Raw genomic sequence first — 17716 nt, 5'->3', positions numbered from 1 at the left:
GGCGTAAATAAATACATTTATGTAAGAATTAAATATATAATGTGGGATGTCGTAAGTAGTGGTGAGGATGAAAAGTAAAATTTGTATGTAGATTGTCGGCGTATGTTGATGCTTTTTTTCATATATGTATGTAAATTTTGGATAAATAATAGAGATATTAATGAAAAAAGCTGGCCATACACCAGTAGAATTTTGTTTTTAAAAAAAGTCATTTTCAGAACATTAGTTTGGTTTTGTAATGGGAAATGGGGTCAAATCAACCATCAATTATCCTGACAAAAAAAAAAAATCAAAAGAACAGAATGGAAATTGTTTTCTCAAACAAAAGAAATTCTAACAGTGAATGTGATTTTGTTTTTTTCAAGAAACTCCATTTTCAATGAACAATCTTTTTTTGCTGGAGTTTCAAGTTACCTGTGATAGATTTTCTTTTTTTAAACCAGAGTAGAATACAATAAAATTATAAATTGTATAAATATGGGTTGCCAACAGTCTCCTCTGTTTTCTTTGTCTTCAGTCATTATTCCTAAAATTGAACGAACGTTATCCTACATTATTACTGAACTGGATGAACGTGAACGAGAAGAGTTTTACAGGTAAAGATTTTCTTTATAAACTAATTTCTGTGTTATGGTCCATTGTAGTTCATATAATATGTGCATGTTTTTATATATCCAATTAAATATTGTGGTAGTTGGCTTGGTAGAAAAAGTGTAAAAGTAACTTTAACAGTTCTGCACTGGGCAATAACTATTTGTTTCTGAAGTGCCATGCCACAATAATTAACCCATTTTCTCTACACTAGCTAGAAAATTAGACTGCAATATTCTTAAGCTAACATAATACTTGAGCCCCAATTGCCTGTAAAGTCCACTTCTAAGGGGGTGAGTATATTTTGAGTTTAGTATCCTTCTCTACATCACTTCTCTACATCACTAAACCCCACTAAAATATGAAATGCGCAAAAAAGAGCAAGAGCAGCAAAGCAACATGTTCACAACAGCTCAACAACGCAGCATGATCCTGTCCTTGGCACATAGGTGCTCCCTGGTGTGCAGGTACCAGGAACAGGGTTACAAAATCTTGAAATGTTGGTACAGAGTCCCCTATGTTCTGCATCAAATTGACAGATCTGTTCCTTCTACCTGCTGGAGATGTGGTCTGGCCACAGGAACTATGACGCATGTTTTGTGGTATTGCCAGACCCTGTGACCTTTTTGGAATTCTGCACGTTCAGTGATTTATTAGTTAGTACTTAGCCCCTTACCTGACGATCCTGCAGTTTTTCTCTTGCATGCGGTCTCATCCTCCATCAAGCGATACAAACAGTCCATGATGATCCACTTGATCAACGTGGCAAGATCCTGTATTCCATTGACATGGGGGCAGGACAAGCCCCCCAACATTGTAGCTCGCGGTATACTGAGCTTAGGGTAACGGGAGGACGCTAGTTTGTGTCCTCCCGTTACCCTAAGGAGAACTATGGGAAAAAACAATGACCCCATGGTTCTCCTTTTTAAGTGAGTTAAAGAAGATAAGACTACTTAACCATTTCTAGCCTTAAAATTAAATGCACTACGCAAAGACAAATAATGAAGATTTGTAAATAGGCGACTGATTTAAAAAGACACTAAACTCAGGAGTTTAGTTTACTAATTTGTATTGAGATTGTAGTCTATCACGGGAATGGGCCTTGAGCGGTGGCTAGTTTATAACACACACAGGGACCATGGAGAACAAAAGTAGCCACCCTCCAGAAGGAAGGACAGTGCCAGCACGAATTTAGAGATGATTTGAGGATCTACAACCAAGTCATACGCAAATCAGCAAAATTGTTATTAATAGAGTACTTGAATGCATTTTTAAGATTTAACCCCTGAGTTTAGTGTCACTTTAAAGACTGCTACAGGATGTCAGTTCAGAGTGAATTTGCTGGGAGAACATTTATGTACAGAAGTGGTTAAAGGGCAGGATCAGGATTTATTTACGAAAAAAAATAATAAACATTTCAGCTTACAGGCTTCATCCCAAAATCTAGACTCCCAAAAATTGCACTCTTTTTTTTTCATTAATTGAAGGACACAGTGGAGATCCCACTGCTGCGAGTAGCGATATAACCCATTGTTACAAAGGTACCAGTGGGTTATATCGCTACTCGCAGCAGTAGGATACTAGGCACAAAGAAGCTCGGCTGTGGGGTCGGCTCCTAATGGTGGCCACACCCCCATTCAACACAGCTCATTTTTTTGCCTAGCATCAAGCAGTAAGAACTAGGCAAAAAGTAAATAACACAGGCGCCAGCCCCCGTAACTGTGGGAAAACCAAGTGAGACACTCTCGAGGCAGCTCCCGCTGGTTTAGGCTAACCACAACGCTGAAAAGAGAGAAAAAGAGAGCTCCTCCATCATGTAAAAACGCTTTAATAAGGCGATATATGAAAGGCTAAAATTATACTCACAAACAGATGGGATAAGTAAGCATAAAAGTGTAAGTCAGCAAACGAAACACTAAGATCGTAATTATCCGGCACAGCCGACAAGCTGTATGTTCTGCCTGGTTGACACGTTTCAGGGGACACGCCTCCTTCCTCAGAACCAAACCAATTTTAGCCTTTCATATGGATGGAGGCGCTCTCTTTGTCTCTCTTTTCAGTAAGAACTAGGGATGCACCAATGCTGTGGTTTTTTTTTTCTTCGGTATTGGGTATGAGTACCGATACAGAGTACCAATACCGGTATGTCCGCTAGCATGGAGCCAGCTTCCCGAGCAATCGCCCGGCTAACTGATTGGCCGTGAATCCAACTCCATGCTGTTTGGCTGGCTCCATGCTGATTTGCCAGTAAGTCAGCTTTCCAGCCAATCAGCATCATGTCGGCTGTTTGGGTGGCTAGATGATGATTGGCCGGGATGCTGGCTTCCCAACCAGTCGGGAAGTCGGCTCCATGCTGTTTTGCCGGCTCCATGCTGATTAGCTGGGAAGCCAGCTTCCCGGCCAATCAGCATGGAGCCGGCAAAACAGCATGGAGCCGGCTTCCGGCCATTCAGGAAGCCAGTCGGCCAGTAATGACCCGCCTCCCTGATTGGCCAGGAATCAGGCTCCTTGTTCTCTCGCAGCACTGCCGGTATGAGTACTCGCCCAAATACTCGGCACCAATATCCCCAGTAATATCCCTAATAAGGGCCCATCTACCTGTTGGGGATCTTTGTTCCTATTTTTTATCCATAGTAGGGTATTATTTATTTTTTTATATTTTCTCATCACTTTTAATTGATCTTTAGTCAACAACTGAGCTAGGTGACAGGCTGGATAATACAGATCTTTGTAGTCCCTCCCACATTTCATCGAGCACATGCAGGTCTCTGCCTGAGAACGGGATCATCTGCAACAGCCCTTAAGAAAATTTGGGCAGCTTGTGAGATACCTCAAGGGGAGATGCGTATGACTGACTGGCCATTAGGCTATCTGGGTCCCCATCTTGTTGGGAGACATTCTGTTTCGGAAATGGTGCTCTGGCATACTTTGCCTGACAGGTAAGTGTACTCCCCTTTATTTCTACACTTAATAGTGTCTGTGGGGAGTACTATTTGTGCACTTTTCTCCCTCATTTATATGTGAGGTATGGCTGGATGAGAAGTGACATCCCTTCTCTCTGACAGAGAGGTTTTTTTTAGTCAGCCTCCTCTCCCTCCCCACCTCCTTTCTCACCCATAGCCTTCTGAGGCACTGCTGCTTCTCACATGAGAGAGGCTGTGTGTATTTATTTTATTTATTTACTTTTTACATAGAGCAGCTGCACTGTTCAAAAGTAGCCACTCTATATGGCAGAGGCAGGACTTTTTCTATGACAGAGCTGCGCTGGTTCCCTCTGTGTGCTGCGGGCAGGTCTCTGCTTCCGAGGTGCCAGTTGACATTGCCAGCGCTGCTTCCCAGGCTTTTCTGTCAACAGACTAATTTCTCTGGGGGTGGTAAGCCTGCTGGGACCCACTTCACCATCCCTGGTGGCTTGGTAGGTTCAGGGTTGTGCAACTGGGGCGATGGACACCATCCCTGCAGACCCCTGCTTTCCTCTCAGGTTCTTCTTTTAAGGAGGCTTTGGGCCCATGAGTTCATCCTTCCCTATGACAATTCTTTCTGTTTTGAAAGGTTTTGTTTCACTAGTGTAGCAAGTTTTTACTAAAAAGCAGAGTAAAAAGCACTCCCCATCATCGCTGTTGTCCTCTGTTTTTCTTCAGAGGAAGATGTTTTCCCTGGGATTACTGCATCTTCTAGGAATTCTAGGAAAATAGTGGTGACAAAGTCGCCTCAATCTACCAGTGATGACAAAACCTCTTCATCTACTTTTTTGCAAGAGAGGGAAGTAGTCTCTGCGCATATTTGGTCAGTTTCAGAGTCTCTTAAAATGGAAGATTATGTGGATACTTCTTTGCAAGCTCCAGTTCCTTTTGGTACACCTAAATCTAAACATTCGACTAAGACTTTCCCTTATCATGCTTTTTTTGATGACTTTATTTACAAATAATGGGAACGTCCTTCAAGGGCTTTTTATCTTCCAAAGTACTTTTCCTTGCTTTATCCTTTTGAGGAATATTTCCTTTAAAAAAAAATGGATGTCTCCTCCTATTGTAGACTCTAGGCTCCCATGATTCTACTCAATGAATACATGTACATTATGGCTGAATCAGCATTTCTTCCTGTTTTGGCCACAGCCCTTGTATCCCAAATGCTCACAGAATAGGCAAAACTTTTGTGTTATTGGCTGGAGAGTCAACATGTTTTTCCTGTCTATGTGGAATTGGCAGACCATGGTCTGTGGAATTCATGGTCTTTAATATGTGTGTAATGCTTCGCTGGATACTGGACCCCATATTTTTACAGCTGGTCGGCTGATCAGACCTCTTCGAAAGGCCTAGATGATTTACCTTTTAAAGGTGACCGTTTGTTTGGGGGCAACACTGGATGACATAATCAAAAATATCACAGGAGGGTAAGAGTATCTTTTTACCACAGCTTAAGAAAGGTAAGGAACCTCGGCACAAACAAGGCCTTTCTTTTTCGGCTCACAAACGTATTTTAAGTCCCCAAGGATCCTCAGATAAAAGTGAAAAATGTGGTAAAGTCCAGCTTCTTCTGTTTTGAACTTTAAGAAAACCAAAAAGTCCACAGACAGCTAGGTTTGCACACTGGTTTCCTCAGGATGCAAAATGGAGTTTTATTCCCCTCCTCCAGCTCGTTTCTTTAGATCAGTGGTCTCAAAGTACCAGCCAGCGGACCAACTTTGGCCCGCAGCCAGCTGACAAGTCAGGTATGCGGTCACGGACCGCACACCTGACTTGCAGGAGCAGCTCCAAGGTCTGCATCTCTGTCAGACACAGATCACAGAGCTGCTCCTTACCACCGGCACTCGGATTCTTTCGCCTGGAGCTCTGTCGGTGTATTTTTTTATATGTGGGGGGTGTATTTTTTTTTATATGTGAATGGGGTGGGGAGTGTATTTTATATGTGGGGGGTGTATTTTTTTTTTATATGTGAATGGGGTGGGGAGTGTATTATTTTATATGTGCAGGGGTACTCATTTTTTTATGTGTAAGGGGGTGTATTAAGCTCCAATTATACCTGTAAGTTTAGGTGAGATTAGGGATTCCTGCGTCAGGACCTTGCGTTTTCCTGCAGCAGGAATCCCTAATCTGACGTTTACAAGTGACAGCTGTCAGGTTTATGATCAGGTGACAGCAGCTGCATGTAAACGCCAGCACACCATGTAATGGTATGTGATATGGTTACATTTGGTTAGGAATATATTCTCCTCCCTGGACACATCGATTGTGCATCCAGGGAGAGTGTTTTCTAACCGCATGTAGTATCACATGCGGCGTGCAGGTGTTTACTTGCAGCTGCCGTCACCTGATCATTAACTTGAATAGGTGACAGCTGTCACTTGTAAAGGCCATATGAAGGATTCCTGCTGCAGGAAAACGCAAGTTCCTGACACAGGAATCCCTAATCGCACAAAATTTTAGATATGAATGGGGCCGTATTTTATTTTGAAGTATGAAATTTGGCCCCATTCATATCTAAGTTTATTAGATATGACAAATTATTTTCACCCATGAAAATAATTTGTCGAGTGGCTCCCGAGTGAATTTGAGACCCCTGCTTTAGATCAAATCTTGAGTTAACTCAGATTACGTGGGTTATGGTTGGCTGCAAGGAACCAAAAAGGATGGCATTCATTTTGGATCTTTTTCAAGGTCTGCAAGTTCAAAATGGAGTCTATCCGCTTGGCAGTCGCTTCTCTTCATCAGAGGGATGTTCTGGTTTATTTATTTGTTTTTGGTATTTATATAGCGCCGACAATTTACACAGGGCTTTACATAGTTGCACATTCACATCAGCCCCTGCCCTCACAGAGCTTGCAATCCTAAGGTTCCTTACCTCCCATGCCCCAATTTGCCAGGCTTATCAGCCTCCTATGCTTTGCGTTGGGGAAGGACCATTTTCAGCTAGTAGCCCCAGAGGCCTTCACCAAAGTCTTGGAACCAGTCCTCGGCTTGTTGAGAAAGCAGGTAATATTGGTGATGGCTTACTTGGACAACCTCCTTCTTTGAGTGGACTTTCCGTCAGACCTGGAGAGCGATCTTTGGAACACCATGCGCACTCTGGAGGAGTCTGGTTGGTTTCTGAATCTCAGGAAATCATCATATAGTTACATAGTATTTGAGGTTGAATAAAGACATAAGTCTATCAAGTCCAACCTATTGCTGATGTGTGCGTATGTATAGGTCCATGTATCATCTCATTCTTAAGAGTACCTGTACCCCTGTATATTACGGTCTCTCAGGAAATCATCCAAAAGCTTCTTGAATGATTCCACACTCTTAGCTGAAATCACTGCCTGTGGCAGCGAGTTCCAGACCCTAACCACTCTAACTGTGAAGAACCCCCTTTGCCCCTTGTGCTGGAATTTTTCCCCCACCAATTTTAGGTGGTGGCCTCTAGTCTTTGTAATGGAGTTAATCGTAAAGAGTTTGTTGCTAATGTTGCTATCACCATTGAACATCTTGTACATGAAAATCATATACCCCTTATTTTCAACGTTTAAATTTAGTAGACTTGTCTCATAGCTCTGGTCCTCCATTCCCCTAATTAGTTTGGTTCCCCTCCACTGGACTCTTTCCAGCTCAAGCACATCCTTTCTGTGGACTGGTGACCAAAACTGGACTGCATACTCCAGATGAGCTCGAACCAATGATGTGTAAAGTGGCACAATTATAGACTTGTCTCTGCAATACATCCCCTTCTTAATACAGGACAGGACTCTACTAGCTTTGCTTACAGCAGCCTGTAATCTTGAGTTAACTCAGATTACGTGGGTTATGGTTGGCTGCAAGGAACCAAAAAGGATGGCATTCATTTTGGATCTTTTTCAAGGTCTGCAAGTTCAAAATGGAGTCTATCCGCTTGGCAGTCGCTTCTCTTCATCAGAGGGATGTTCTGGTTTATTTATTTGTTTTTGGTATTTATATAGCGCCGACAATTTACACAGGGCTTTACATAGTTGCACATTCACATCAGCCCCTGCCCTCACAGAGCTTGCAATCCTAAGGTTCCTTACCTCCCATGCCCCAATTTGCCAGGCTTATCAGCCTCCTATGCTTTGCGTTGGGGAAGGACCATTTTCAGCTAGTAGCCCCAGAGGCCTTCACCAAAGTCTTGGAACCAGTCCTCGGCTTGTTGAGAAAGCAGGTAATATTGGTGATGGCTTACTTGGACAACCTCCTTCTTTGAGTGGACTTTCCGTCAGACCTGGAGAGCGATCTTTGGAACACCATGCGCACTCTGGAGGAGTCTGGTTGGTTTCTGAATCTCAGGAAATCATCATATAGTTACATAGTATTTGAGGTTGAATAAAGACATAAGTCTATCAAGTCCAACCTATTGCTGATGTGTGCGTATGTATAGGTCCATGTATCATCTCATTCTTAAGAGTACCTGTACCCCTGTATATTACGGTCTCTCAGGAAATCATCCAAAAGCTTCTTGAATGATTCCACACTCTTAGCTGAAATCACTGCCTGTGGCAGCGAGTTCCAGACCCTAACCACTCTAACTGTGAAGAACCCCCTTTGCCCCTTGTGCTGGAATTTTTCCCCCACCAATTTTAGGTGGTGGCCTCTAGTCTTTGTAATGGAGTTAATCGTAAAGAGTTTGTTGCTAATGTTGCTATCACCATTGAACATCTTGTACATGAAAATCATATACCCCTTATTTTCAACGTTTAAATTTAGTAGACTTGTCTCATAGCTCTGGTCCTCCATTCCCCTAATTAGTTTGGTTCCCCTCCACTGGACTCTTTCCAGCTCAAGGACATCCTTTCCGTGGCCTTCACCATTGAACATCTTGTACATGAAAATCATATACCCCTTATTTTCAACGTTTAAATTTAGTAGACTTGTCTCATAGCTCTGGTCCTCCATTCCCCTAATTAGTTTGGTTCCCCTCCACTGGACTCTTTCCAGCTCAAGGACATCCTTTCTGTGGACTGGTGACCAAAACTGGACTGCATACTCCAGATGAGCTCGAACCAATGATGTGTAAAGTGGCACAATTATAGACTTGTCTCTGCAATACATCCCCTTCTTAATACAGGACAGGACTCTACTAGCTTTGCTTACAGCAGCCTGGCACTGCAAGCTACTATTCAGTCTGTGGTCTACAATGACCCCCAAATCTTTTTCTAATTCTGACTTCCCTAGTGGCATATTTGTATAGCCCATTTGCTTATTTTTAATCCCAAAGTGCATTACTTTGCATTTATCAACATTAAACCTCATCTGCCATATATTTGCCCACTCCCCTATTTTATCCAGGTCCTCCTGTAATGTTATACTGTCTAGGTCCGTTTCTATTACCCTCCCGATTTTGGTATCATCAGCAAATACTGAAACATTGCTATTCACACCCTCCCCGATGTCGTTAATAAACAGGGTGAACAGCATAGGTCCCAGCACAGAACCCTGAGGCACACCGCTCATGACACTAGCCCAGTCTGAAAAGGTTCCATTTATCTCTCTGGACACGTCCCTGTACCCAGTTCTCTATCCATGTATTCCATCTATGCCAATGGATCTCAGCTTGTGTAGTAAGCGTTTATGTGGTACCGTATCAAAAGCCTTTGAGAAATCCAGATATACCACATCCACCGGCCTCCCTCCATCCAGATCTCTACTTACCCCCTCGTAAAAATGTAGCAAGTTAGTCTGGCAGGAACAGTCTTTCCTGAAACCATGCTGATTATCATTTACTATGCCATTATTCTGAACAAATTCTACCAAATAGTCCTTAATCATTCCCTCTAACAGTTTGCAAACTACCGATGTAAGACTAACTGACTAACTGGCATCTTCCCCCCTTTTTGAATATTGGGACTACCGTAGCCCTCCGCCAGTCACTTGGAACTCTACCAGTCATTAAAGAGTCCTTAAAAATGAGGAATAATGGTCTTATTATAACCTGGCTTAGTTCCTTAAGTACCTTGGGGTGCCACTGCTTTATTTGCATTAAGTAGTTTAAGTCTTTGTTGTATCCCGGTTTCCGCCAACCACTGAGGTATATTTTGTGTTGAACTATGTGTTTTATTATGTACATTAACCCCGTCTGTTTCCTGAGTGTATACTGAGGAGAAAAAAGTGTTCAGTGCCTCAGCCCTCTCCTTGTCATTTGTGACTAACTTTTTCGTTTACCCGTTTCTTTTACCCGTTTTCGTCCTTTCTCACCTTTTTACTGTTTATGGGGTTTTTTTACTGACTGTGGCGATATGCTTTTAGCACTCTATTTTAGCTGCCCGGATTACTAGTTTGCATCTTTTATTCCATTCTTTGTAGTTATGGAACGCCAATGCTGTCCCCTCCATCTTATATTTTATCAATGCCGCTCTCTTGACCTTGATTTGTTGTTTTACAGTTTTATTTAGCCATACATGCTTAGTTTTTGATCTTTTACTTTATCCAACGGTATACGCTTGGCAATAGCAATATAAAATGTGTTCTTAAAACAATCCCACTTTTGGTCCGAGTTCAGGTTGTGAAATAAGTTTTCCCATTTGATGTCCCCCACTAGGTGGCGCAGTTTATCAAAGTTAGCCCTGCTGAAATTTAGGGTTCTTGTCCGTCCAGCCCACTTTCCTTTCCTGTATACAATATTGAAAGTAATCGCATTGTGATCACTATTACACAGTGTCTCCCCAATTACAATATTCTCGATTAACTGTGCATTATTAGTAATGATTAAATCTAGGATGGCATTTTTCCTAGTTGGAACCTCAACCATCTGGTCCATGAAATTGTCTTGCAACATGTTCAGAAATCGGCCAGCCTTTGTCGAACCTGAGGTACCATTTAACCCAATTTATGTCTAAATAATTGAAGTCGCCCATCACGACTACATTGCCTTCCTTCCCAGCTATTTCTATTTGGGACTGTAGATGAGCCTCCCCCTCCTCCCCTATATTCGGAGGTTTATAACAAATACCCAGAATAAGTTTACAGCAAGCGTCCACCATATCTAGTTCTAGCCATAAGGATTCCACGTCTTCTCCACTATTTGACGTGATATCGTCCCTTATGTGAATATTTAGATTATTTTTTACATAAATGCATAGGGCCATAGGATTTACTATATTGACTGCTTTGACACTGGTGACTGGAGCAAGCCCACTATATTACTTCCCTCCGTATTATTTGTATCCATGTTTACCTTTTTCTCTCTTTAATTTATGCCCCCCCCATTATCTAGTTTAAAAGCTACTCCAGTCTTTCTACCATTTTTTTTTCCCCCAGAAATGCTGCACCTTCCCCATTAAGATGCAGCCCGTCTCAGCTGTAGAGCCGGTAGCCGACTGAGAAGTCAGCCCAGTTCTCCAGGAAACCAAATCCCTCCTTCTGACACCATCTCCGGAGCCACTTATTAAGTTCCCTCAACTCGCGCTGTCTGTCCGGAATGGCTCGTGGCACTGGCAATATCTCAGAGAATACTACCGTGGAGGTCCTTTCCTTCAGTTTAGCACCTAGGTCTCTGAACTCCTTTTTTAGGACACTCCAATTTCCTCCTATTTTGTCATTGGTACCGATGTGCAACATGACAGCTGGGCCGTGCCCAACCCCATATAGTAATCTGTCAATTAATTCCGCAATGTGTCGAACACGAGCCCCCGGTAAGCAGCACACTGTTCGACGCTCACGGTTCCGATGGCAGATTACCCTGTCAGTCCGCCTGATGATGGAATCTCCCACCACCAGGATATGCCTCTCCTGACCCTCCATCCTGCTCCCATCCTCGCCGGAGCAGTCACTCCCCCTGCGGATAGAGGAGGCGTCCTGTTGATCCCCAACATCCTGCAACTTGGCATATTTATTGGGGTGAATCAGTTCAGGGCTGACCTCTCGCACTCTTCCCTCTACCCAGCCTTCTAACGGTAACCCAGCTACCCACCTCGGGATCCTGCTCCTCCGAACCCCCATCCACCACTGGAATCTGGGTTTCCAAACAGACAACTCGCTCACATCTAGTGCACATCAACTCGCTCACATCTTCCCCCTCGAACTCATGTTCAAGGAATGCATACATTGCGCACAACATGCACCTGGTTGCATACCCACTCATGGAAGACATTCCCTTTTTATATATATATGAAGACTATTTATTTATTGGTTTATTTATTTATTTATTTAGGGCCAATGGTTCTCAAGTGGCAATTTCACTACCCTCAGTTGTTACACTACCACCCCGGGGTAAATTTACTCAAGCCCTTGAGTTATTCAAGTTTTAATTAACCCTGGGGTTAGTTACACTGCAGCCCTGGAATTAAATTACACTACAGCACTGGGGTTAAATTACACTACCGCCCTGGGGTTAAGTTGCACTTGGCTCGGCGCCCTGGGGTTAAGTTGCACTACCGCCATGGGGTTAAGTTGCACTACCGCCCTGGGGTTAAATTATACTACAGCCCTCTCACTCCCTCACTCTTGTCGGCTCTGCCTGTCCGGACTCCGCTCTATCTCGCCACAGCCTCGGTCGCAGCCTCAGCCCCTTCGGTCCCACACGTCAACACGCTCGTTCTCGATGGTGGTCCTGGCTTGCGGCTCCCAGCGATCGCGGCTCCCTGGTGGTCCCGCGGCTCCCCTCGAGGTCCCGGCTCCCAGTTGCCTTGGCTCGGCGCGCCTCGTGCGTGTGCCTCCCTCACACTTCTGGCTTCCGCTGTCAGCATGCGATACTGATTCCGTCACAGAGGACATTGATTCTGTCCCTTCAAGTATCTTGGATTGATTGGAAACAAGGTTTTTCTTCCTCTGGAAAGAATTCACAGGATGCGGATACAGTTTTGTGCATTGCCTTTCGTGCAATGGGCATCGCTTCTGAATCTAATGGTTGCCTCCTTCGCGGCAGTTCCACATGTGCAACACCATAATTGGATTCTGCAGAGAGAAATTCTTCAGCAATGGGACAAGTCAGCATCATTGCTGGGTGGGTGAGCTGGATGGTCAAAGCCTCCTTGACTTGGTGACCACCTTCCCCTGAGCTGATGAAAGGGAGGTCTTTCCTTCCAATTTGCTGGAAAACTGTGACAACGGATGCCAGTCTCTCTGGCAGTTGTCAGCACAGGAGGCCAAGTTACCAATCGCTATGGGGGCACCCTGTCAGGATTCAGTCACACAATGCCACTGCAGTAGCATATGTCAATCATCAGTGTAGTGCAAGGGGCCTAGCGGCAGCTCACCTCATTTCCTTTGTTGGGTGGAAAGATGTGAAACAGCCCTGTCTGTTGTCTACATTCCAGGGGCAGACAATTGTCAAAGATTGGATCAAGTAGAATGGGCTCTACATCCCAAATTTTTTCTTATAAAGATTTGTTAGAAATGGGGAACACCAGATGTGGCTCTTTTGGCCTCCCAAATGAATCGGAGAGGGCAGAACTTTGTGTCCAGGAAGAGGGATCCCTGCACAGATGCGGCATATTCTTTGGTGGCACAGGTACAATCTCATTTATGCATTTCCTCCTCTAAAACTTCTGCCATGACTTCTACATCTGGTGGAACTCTAAGGAATAACAGTAATTCTGTGGCTTCCAATTGGCCATGACACCCTTGGTACGCAGAGATGGTGAGGGTGGTTGCAGACGTGACCTACTCTTCATCCAGACCTTTTGTCTCAAGATCCAATCTTTTATCCTGCTTTACAGTCTCTGGCTTTAACTTGTATGCTATTGAAAGCCAGTGCTGAGAGATAGGGGTTATCTATATCTGTGATTCCTACGATGCTTAAAGCACATAAGTCTACCTCTCAGAAAATATATCATAGAACCTTAAAAGCTTTAACTTCTTGGTGTGAAGGGCTTTGTGTTTCTCCTCCATGCTTTTTTAGTGGCTTAGATTTTAGCCTTTCTTCAGCGGGGTGTAGATCAAAAGTTGTCATTAAGTACTATTGAAGGTAAAGTTTTGGCATTAATAATATTTTTTTTCCACCGTCCATTAGCCTCAAATTCCTTGGTTTCTGCCTTTTTATTAATGTGTTTTACATGCTTCCCTTTTAATCAAGTCTCCTTTGCTTCCCTGGAACTTAAATTTGGTTCTCAAGGTCTTACAAAAGCCTCCCTTTGTGAATTTTTTTATTAACCTTTGTAACAAAAGGTGGCCATTTTGATTGCCATTGTGTTGGCACGGAGACTTTCGGAATTAGCTGCCTTATAACCATAAGGCAGCTAATTTTTTGATTTTACATAAAGTGTAAAAGTCTAGGTCAGGGGTGGCAAACACAAGGCCCCCGGGCCTAATCCGGCCCGCGGGACCTTGTAATGTGGCCCGCACAGCGCAGGGGTGGGCAGAACTTTGTGTCCAGGAAGAGGGATCCCTGCACAGATGCGGCATATTCTTTGGTGGCACAGGTACAATCTCATTTATGCATTTCCTCCTCTAAAACTTCTGCCATGACTTCTACATCTGGTGGAACTCTAAGGAATAACAGTAATTCTGTGGCTTCCAATTGGCCATGACACCCTTGGTACGCAGAGATGGTGAGGGTGGTTGCAGACGTGACCTACTCTTCATCCAGACCTTTTGTCTCAAGATCCAATCTTTTATCCTGCTTTACAGTCTCTGGCTTTAACTTGTATGCTATTGAAAGCCAGTGCTGAGAGATAGGGGTTATCTATATCTGTGATTCCTACGATGCTTAAAGCACATAAGTCTACCTCTCAGAAAATATATCATAGAACCTTAAAAGCTTTAACTTCTTGGTGTGAAGGGCTTTGTGTTTCTCCTCCATGCTTTTTTAGTGGCTTAGATTTTAGCCTTTCTTCAGCGGGGTGTAGATCAAAAGTTGTCATTAAGTACTATTGAAGGTAAAGTTTTGGCATTAATAATATTTTTTTTCCACCGTCCATTAGCCTCAAATTCCTTGGTTTCTGCCTTTTTATTAATGTGTTTTACATGCTTCCCTTTTAATCAAGTCTCCTTTGCTTCCCTGGAACTTAAATTTGGTTCTCAAGGTCTTACAAAAGCCTCCCTTTGTGAATTTTTTTATTAACCTTTGTAACAAAAGGTGGCCATTTTGATTGCCATTGTGTTGGCACGGAGACTTTCGGAATTAGCTGCCTTATAACCATAAGGCAGCTAATTTTTTGATTTTACATAAAGTGTAAAAGTCTAGGTCAGGGGTGGCAAACACAAGGCCCCCGGGCCTAATCCGGCCCGCGGGACCTTGTAATGTGGCCCGCACAGCGCAGGGGTGTGGAATTCGTATCGCCCGACACCCGGGACATGTAGTTCTTTTGCACTGTTCTTTTTCAGTGCAAAGTGGCTTTTGCACTGTTTTAGCCCTACTACGGATAAGTAGCAGGGCTGGCTTCTTTGAGCGCCGAGAGCGGCGCTACGAGCGGGGGGGTGGGGCGTGGAGCGCCGAGAGCGAGGGGCGGCGACGGAGCGCTGAATGAGATGGGGACGGAGCAGAGGGCGTGACGGAGCGAGGGGCGTGGTGCTGTGACGAAGCGGGGGGCGGGGACGAAGCGTTGAATGAGATGGGGACGGAGCAGAGGGCGTGACGGAGCGAGGGGCGTGGAGCCGTGACGGAGCGAGGGGCTTGGAGCCGTGACGAAGCCGGACGGTGGAGCTGTGACAGCCTCCCCCAGCCTCTGTCCCCGGCGGCCGATGCTCGTTCCTATCATAGGAGTTCTAGCAACAGTGCTATGCTAGAACTCCTGTGTTGGAGGTGACAGGGTCAATAAAGAGTACCTGTCACCTCCAAATGCTATTACACAGGGGATTATTATTCCCTGTGTGATAGCAATACAATAAACAGTTGTTTTTTTTAAATAGTTAAAAAGAAAAAGTAAAAAATATTAATTAAAAATGCAACTAAATAAAAATGTAAAAAATAAAAAGGCGATTAAGTAAAAATAATAAAACAAATGAACATTTTTTACAAAGTAAATAAAAAAAAAAAATAAAACCAGCCCCACGCAAATAAACGCGCAGTTTATAAAACCAGTAGCAACTGAATGCAGAGGCAACTATTTATGATAATAAAGAGTAGATGCATAGTCCTATACAACCGGCCCTTTGAGGGTAACCATACTGCTGATGCGGCCCCCGATGAATTTGAGTTTGCCACCCCTGGTCTAGGTGGTTCTTTGTCCTAGACATTCTTTCCATCCTAAGGTAGTGTCTACCTTTCACCTTAATGAAGATATTATTCTTCCTTCACTTTGTTCTCTCCCAACACATCCTAACAAATAGTGCTTCACTGTCTGGACAGTTAGGGTGGTGCGAGTTTGTCTACTACTGAACCTTTCCGTAAGACAATTAATTTTTTTGTGTGTGATTACTGCCAGCTCTACGGCTACCATTTCTCATTGGGTCAGAAAATGATCGTCCAGTCTTTTGGATTTAAGGTCAATCTCCACCTTTTCCAGTTAAGGCTCATTCTACATGTGCATTGCACAACATGAGCTTATCGATATCGGGGATCTGTTTCTCAAGTCTGTACGGTCGTCAGTACACACCTTTTACTTGTTTTTTACAAAGTTAATGTTGTGATAATGCTGCTGATGCCTGCTTTGGTCACAAAGTTTTATAGGCGTCTGTTTAGTTTTGTGAAAGCCTGAGTTTTCTTGTTACTCAGTTGTTTTATTGTTTCTGCCCCTCAGTGGACGCTGCTTTGAGATGCCCCATCGGTATAGAGATCAAGATCTCCAGTGTGTCCTCTAATGAACAAAAGAGAAAAAAAATTTTGAACTTACCATAAAATCGTTTTCTCTGCGTTCATTGAACGACGCAGCACCCTCCCTTCTTTGGTTCTTTTGTGCCTTATTTCTACTTGCGACTAACTGAGCCTTGGATGGGGGTGTGGCCACCAGCAGGAGCCGCCCCCAGGGCTGAGCTTTTTTTTTTTTTTTGCCCAGCATCCTACTCCTGCGGGTGGCGGTATAACCCATCGGTACAGAGATCAAAATCTCCGCCATGTCCTTCAATGAACGCAGAGAAAAGGATTTCAAGTCAAGTTTAAAAAATCCTATTATTTTAGTACTCACATTGTATAGGCATGGTCAGCATAAAGCTGGGGGTAAAAAATACATACTAGTGTATGTTTATATTATATATTGTTATGTTAAGTTTAACCTGTTTTTTAACAGTGCACTCTTAGGGTACACTTGTCTATTTATAGAATACAGATTTGTATATCACAAAAAAATGCACCTCTCCACTAATGTTTTTCCTAGATTAAAAAAGATTCAGGAGAAGAAGAAGATTATCAAAGAGAAGGCAGAGAAGGAGCGTGCAAAGTGGAATGAATCAGGAGGTTCTGAGCCATTCAATCTTCTTGCTGAAGACCGTGATGAAGACCTGTTGTTTGACTAACCAGTCATTTGTGTTCTCTCTGCCCTGGGCAATAACCCACTTGGGTTGCACATTGGCAAATATCTCATTTCCATAGTGTCCCATCATACCACCTGCATTTCTGTGTACATAGCTGTGCCCGAACATACAGCCACAACTGAAAAATGCCTATTTGAACAGTTTAAGTTATTTGTTTATTGTGACTGTTTAAAAATGAAAAAAAAAACTAAATAAATAAATGTACTTCAATTGATGACATTTGTAGATTATTACAGGTATTGGTTCTGTGTTTTCTCTTGTGGCCCAAATGCCTCTTGCAATGATTGCAACTTACTCCTTTTATCTCATTGAAAATCTCTTTATAATCCTGGGAGACACAGTATGTGACACCTGCCTTTAAGAGGTTAGGCACAGCCCCATTAAGTGGCTATATCCCTGCATATATTGACTGAGCTTAGTTTAGTCCTGAGGAGGAAGGATGTACCTCTTTAAGCTGAATATTTTTCAAACATTCAGCTTAAAGAGCTGCTGCTGGCAGTGTTGTTCTGCTTTCCCAGGTCCTGGATATTCTTCCCAGCTGCCAACATTCTTGCTCGGTATCATCCTCCACCCCCAGATTCAAGTAATCACTGCAGAGGCCACCCTGTTTTTCTTTGTCATATCAGACAGCAAGATATGGATAGTCACTTGCAGTAGCTATTCAGATAATGGCAACATTCAGCTTGGTATGACGCAGTGGCGGAGCTCCGTATCCAGCGGCCGGCGGGCCCCCAGTCTCTGCTCCGGGAGTGTCGGATGAACCGACACTCCTGGCGCAGAGACTGGGGGCC

The 17716-nt window shown here is 43.6% G+C and overlaps 1 protein-coding gene across 1 annotated transcript in view; it reads left to right on the top strand.

Annotated features, from left to right (window-relative positions):
* ATP6V1D (ATPase H+ transporting V1 subunit D) overlaps positions 1-16914 on the top strand; it is a 92957-nt gene extending 76043 nt beyond the window's left edge. Inside the window, exons 10-11 of the mRNA XM_018570916.1 lie at positions 518-596; positions 16769-16914. Coding sequence (XP_018426418.1) covers positions 518-596; positions 16769-16907 — 218 coding nt within the window. The 3' untranslated portion in view covers positions 16908-16914. The remainder of the gene's footprint in view (positions 1-517; positions 597-16768) is intronic.
* Positions 16915-17716: the final 802 nt, after the last annotated feature.

The sequence above is a fragment of the Nanorana parkeri genome, unplaced genomic scaffold (genome assembly GCF_000935625.1).
Source record: "Nanorana parkeri isolate BGI_ZX_2015 unplaced genomic scaffold, ASM93562v1 scaffold1630, whole genome shotgun sequence".
Classification (NCBI taxonomy): Eukaryota; Metazoa; Chordata; class Amphibia; order Anura; family Dicroglossidae; genus Nanorana; species Nanorana parkeri.
Note: the sequence above shows the minus strand (reverse complement) of the source record. Positions and strands in the feature narration are given on the sequence as shown.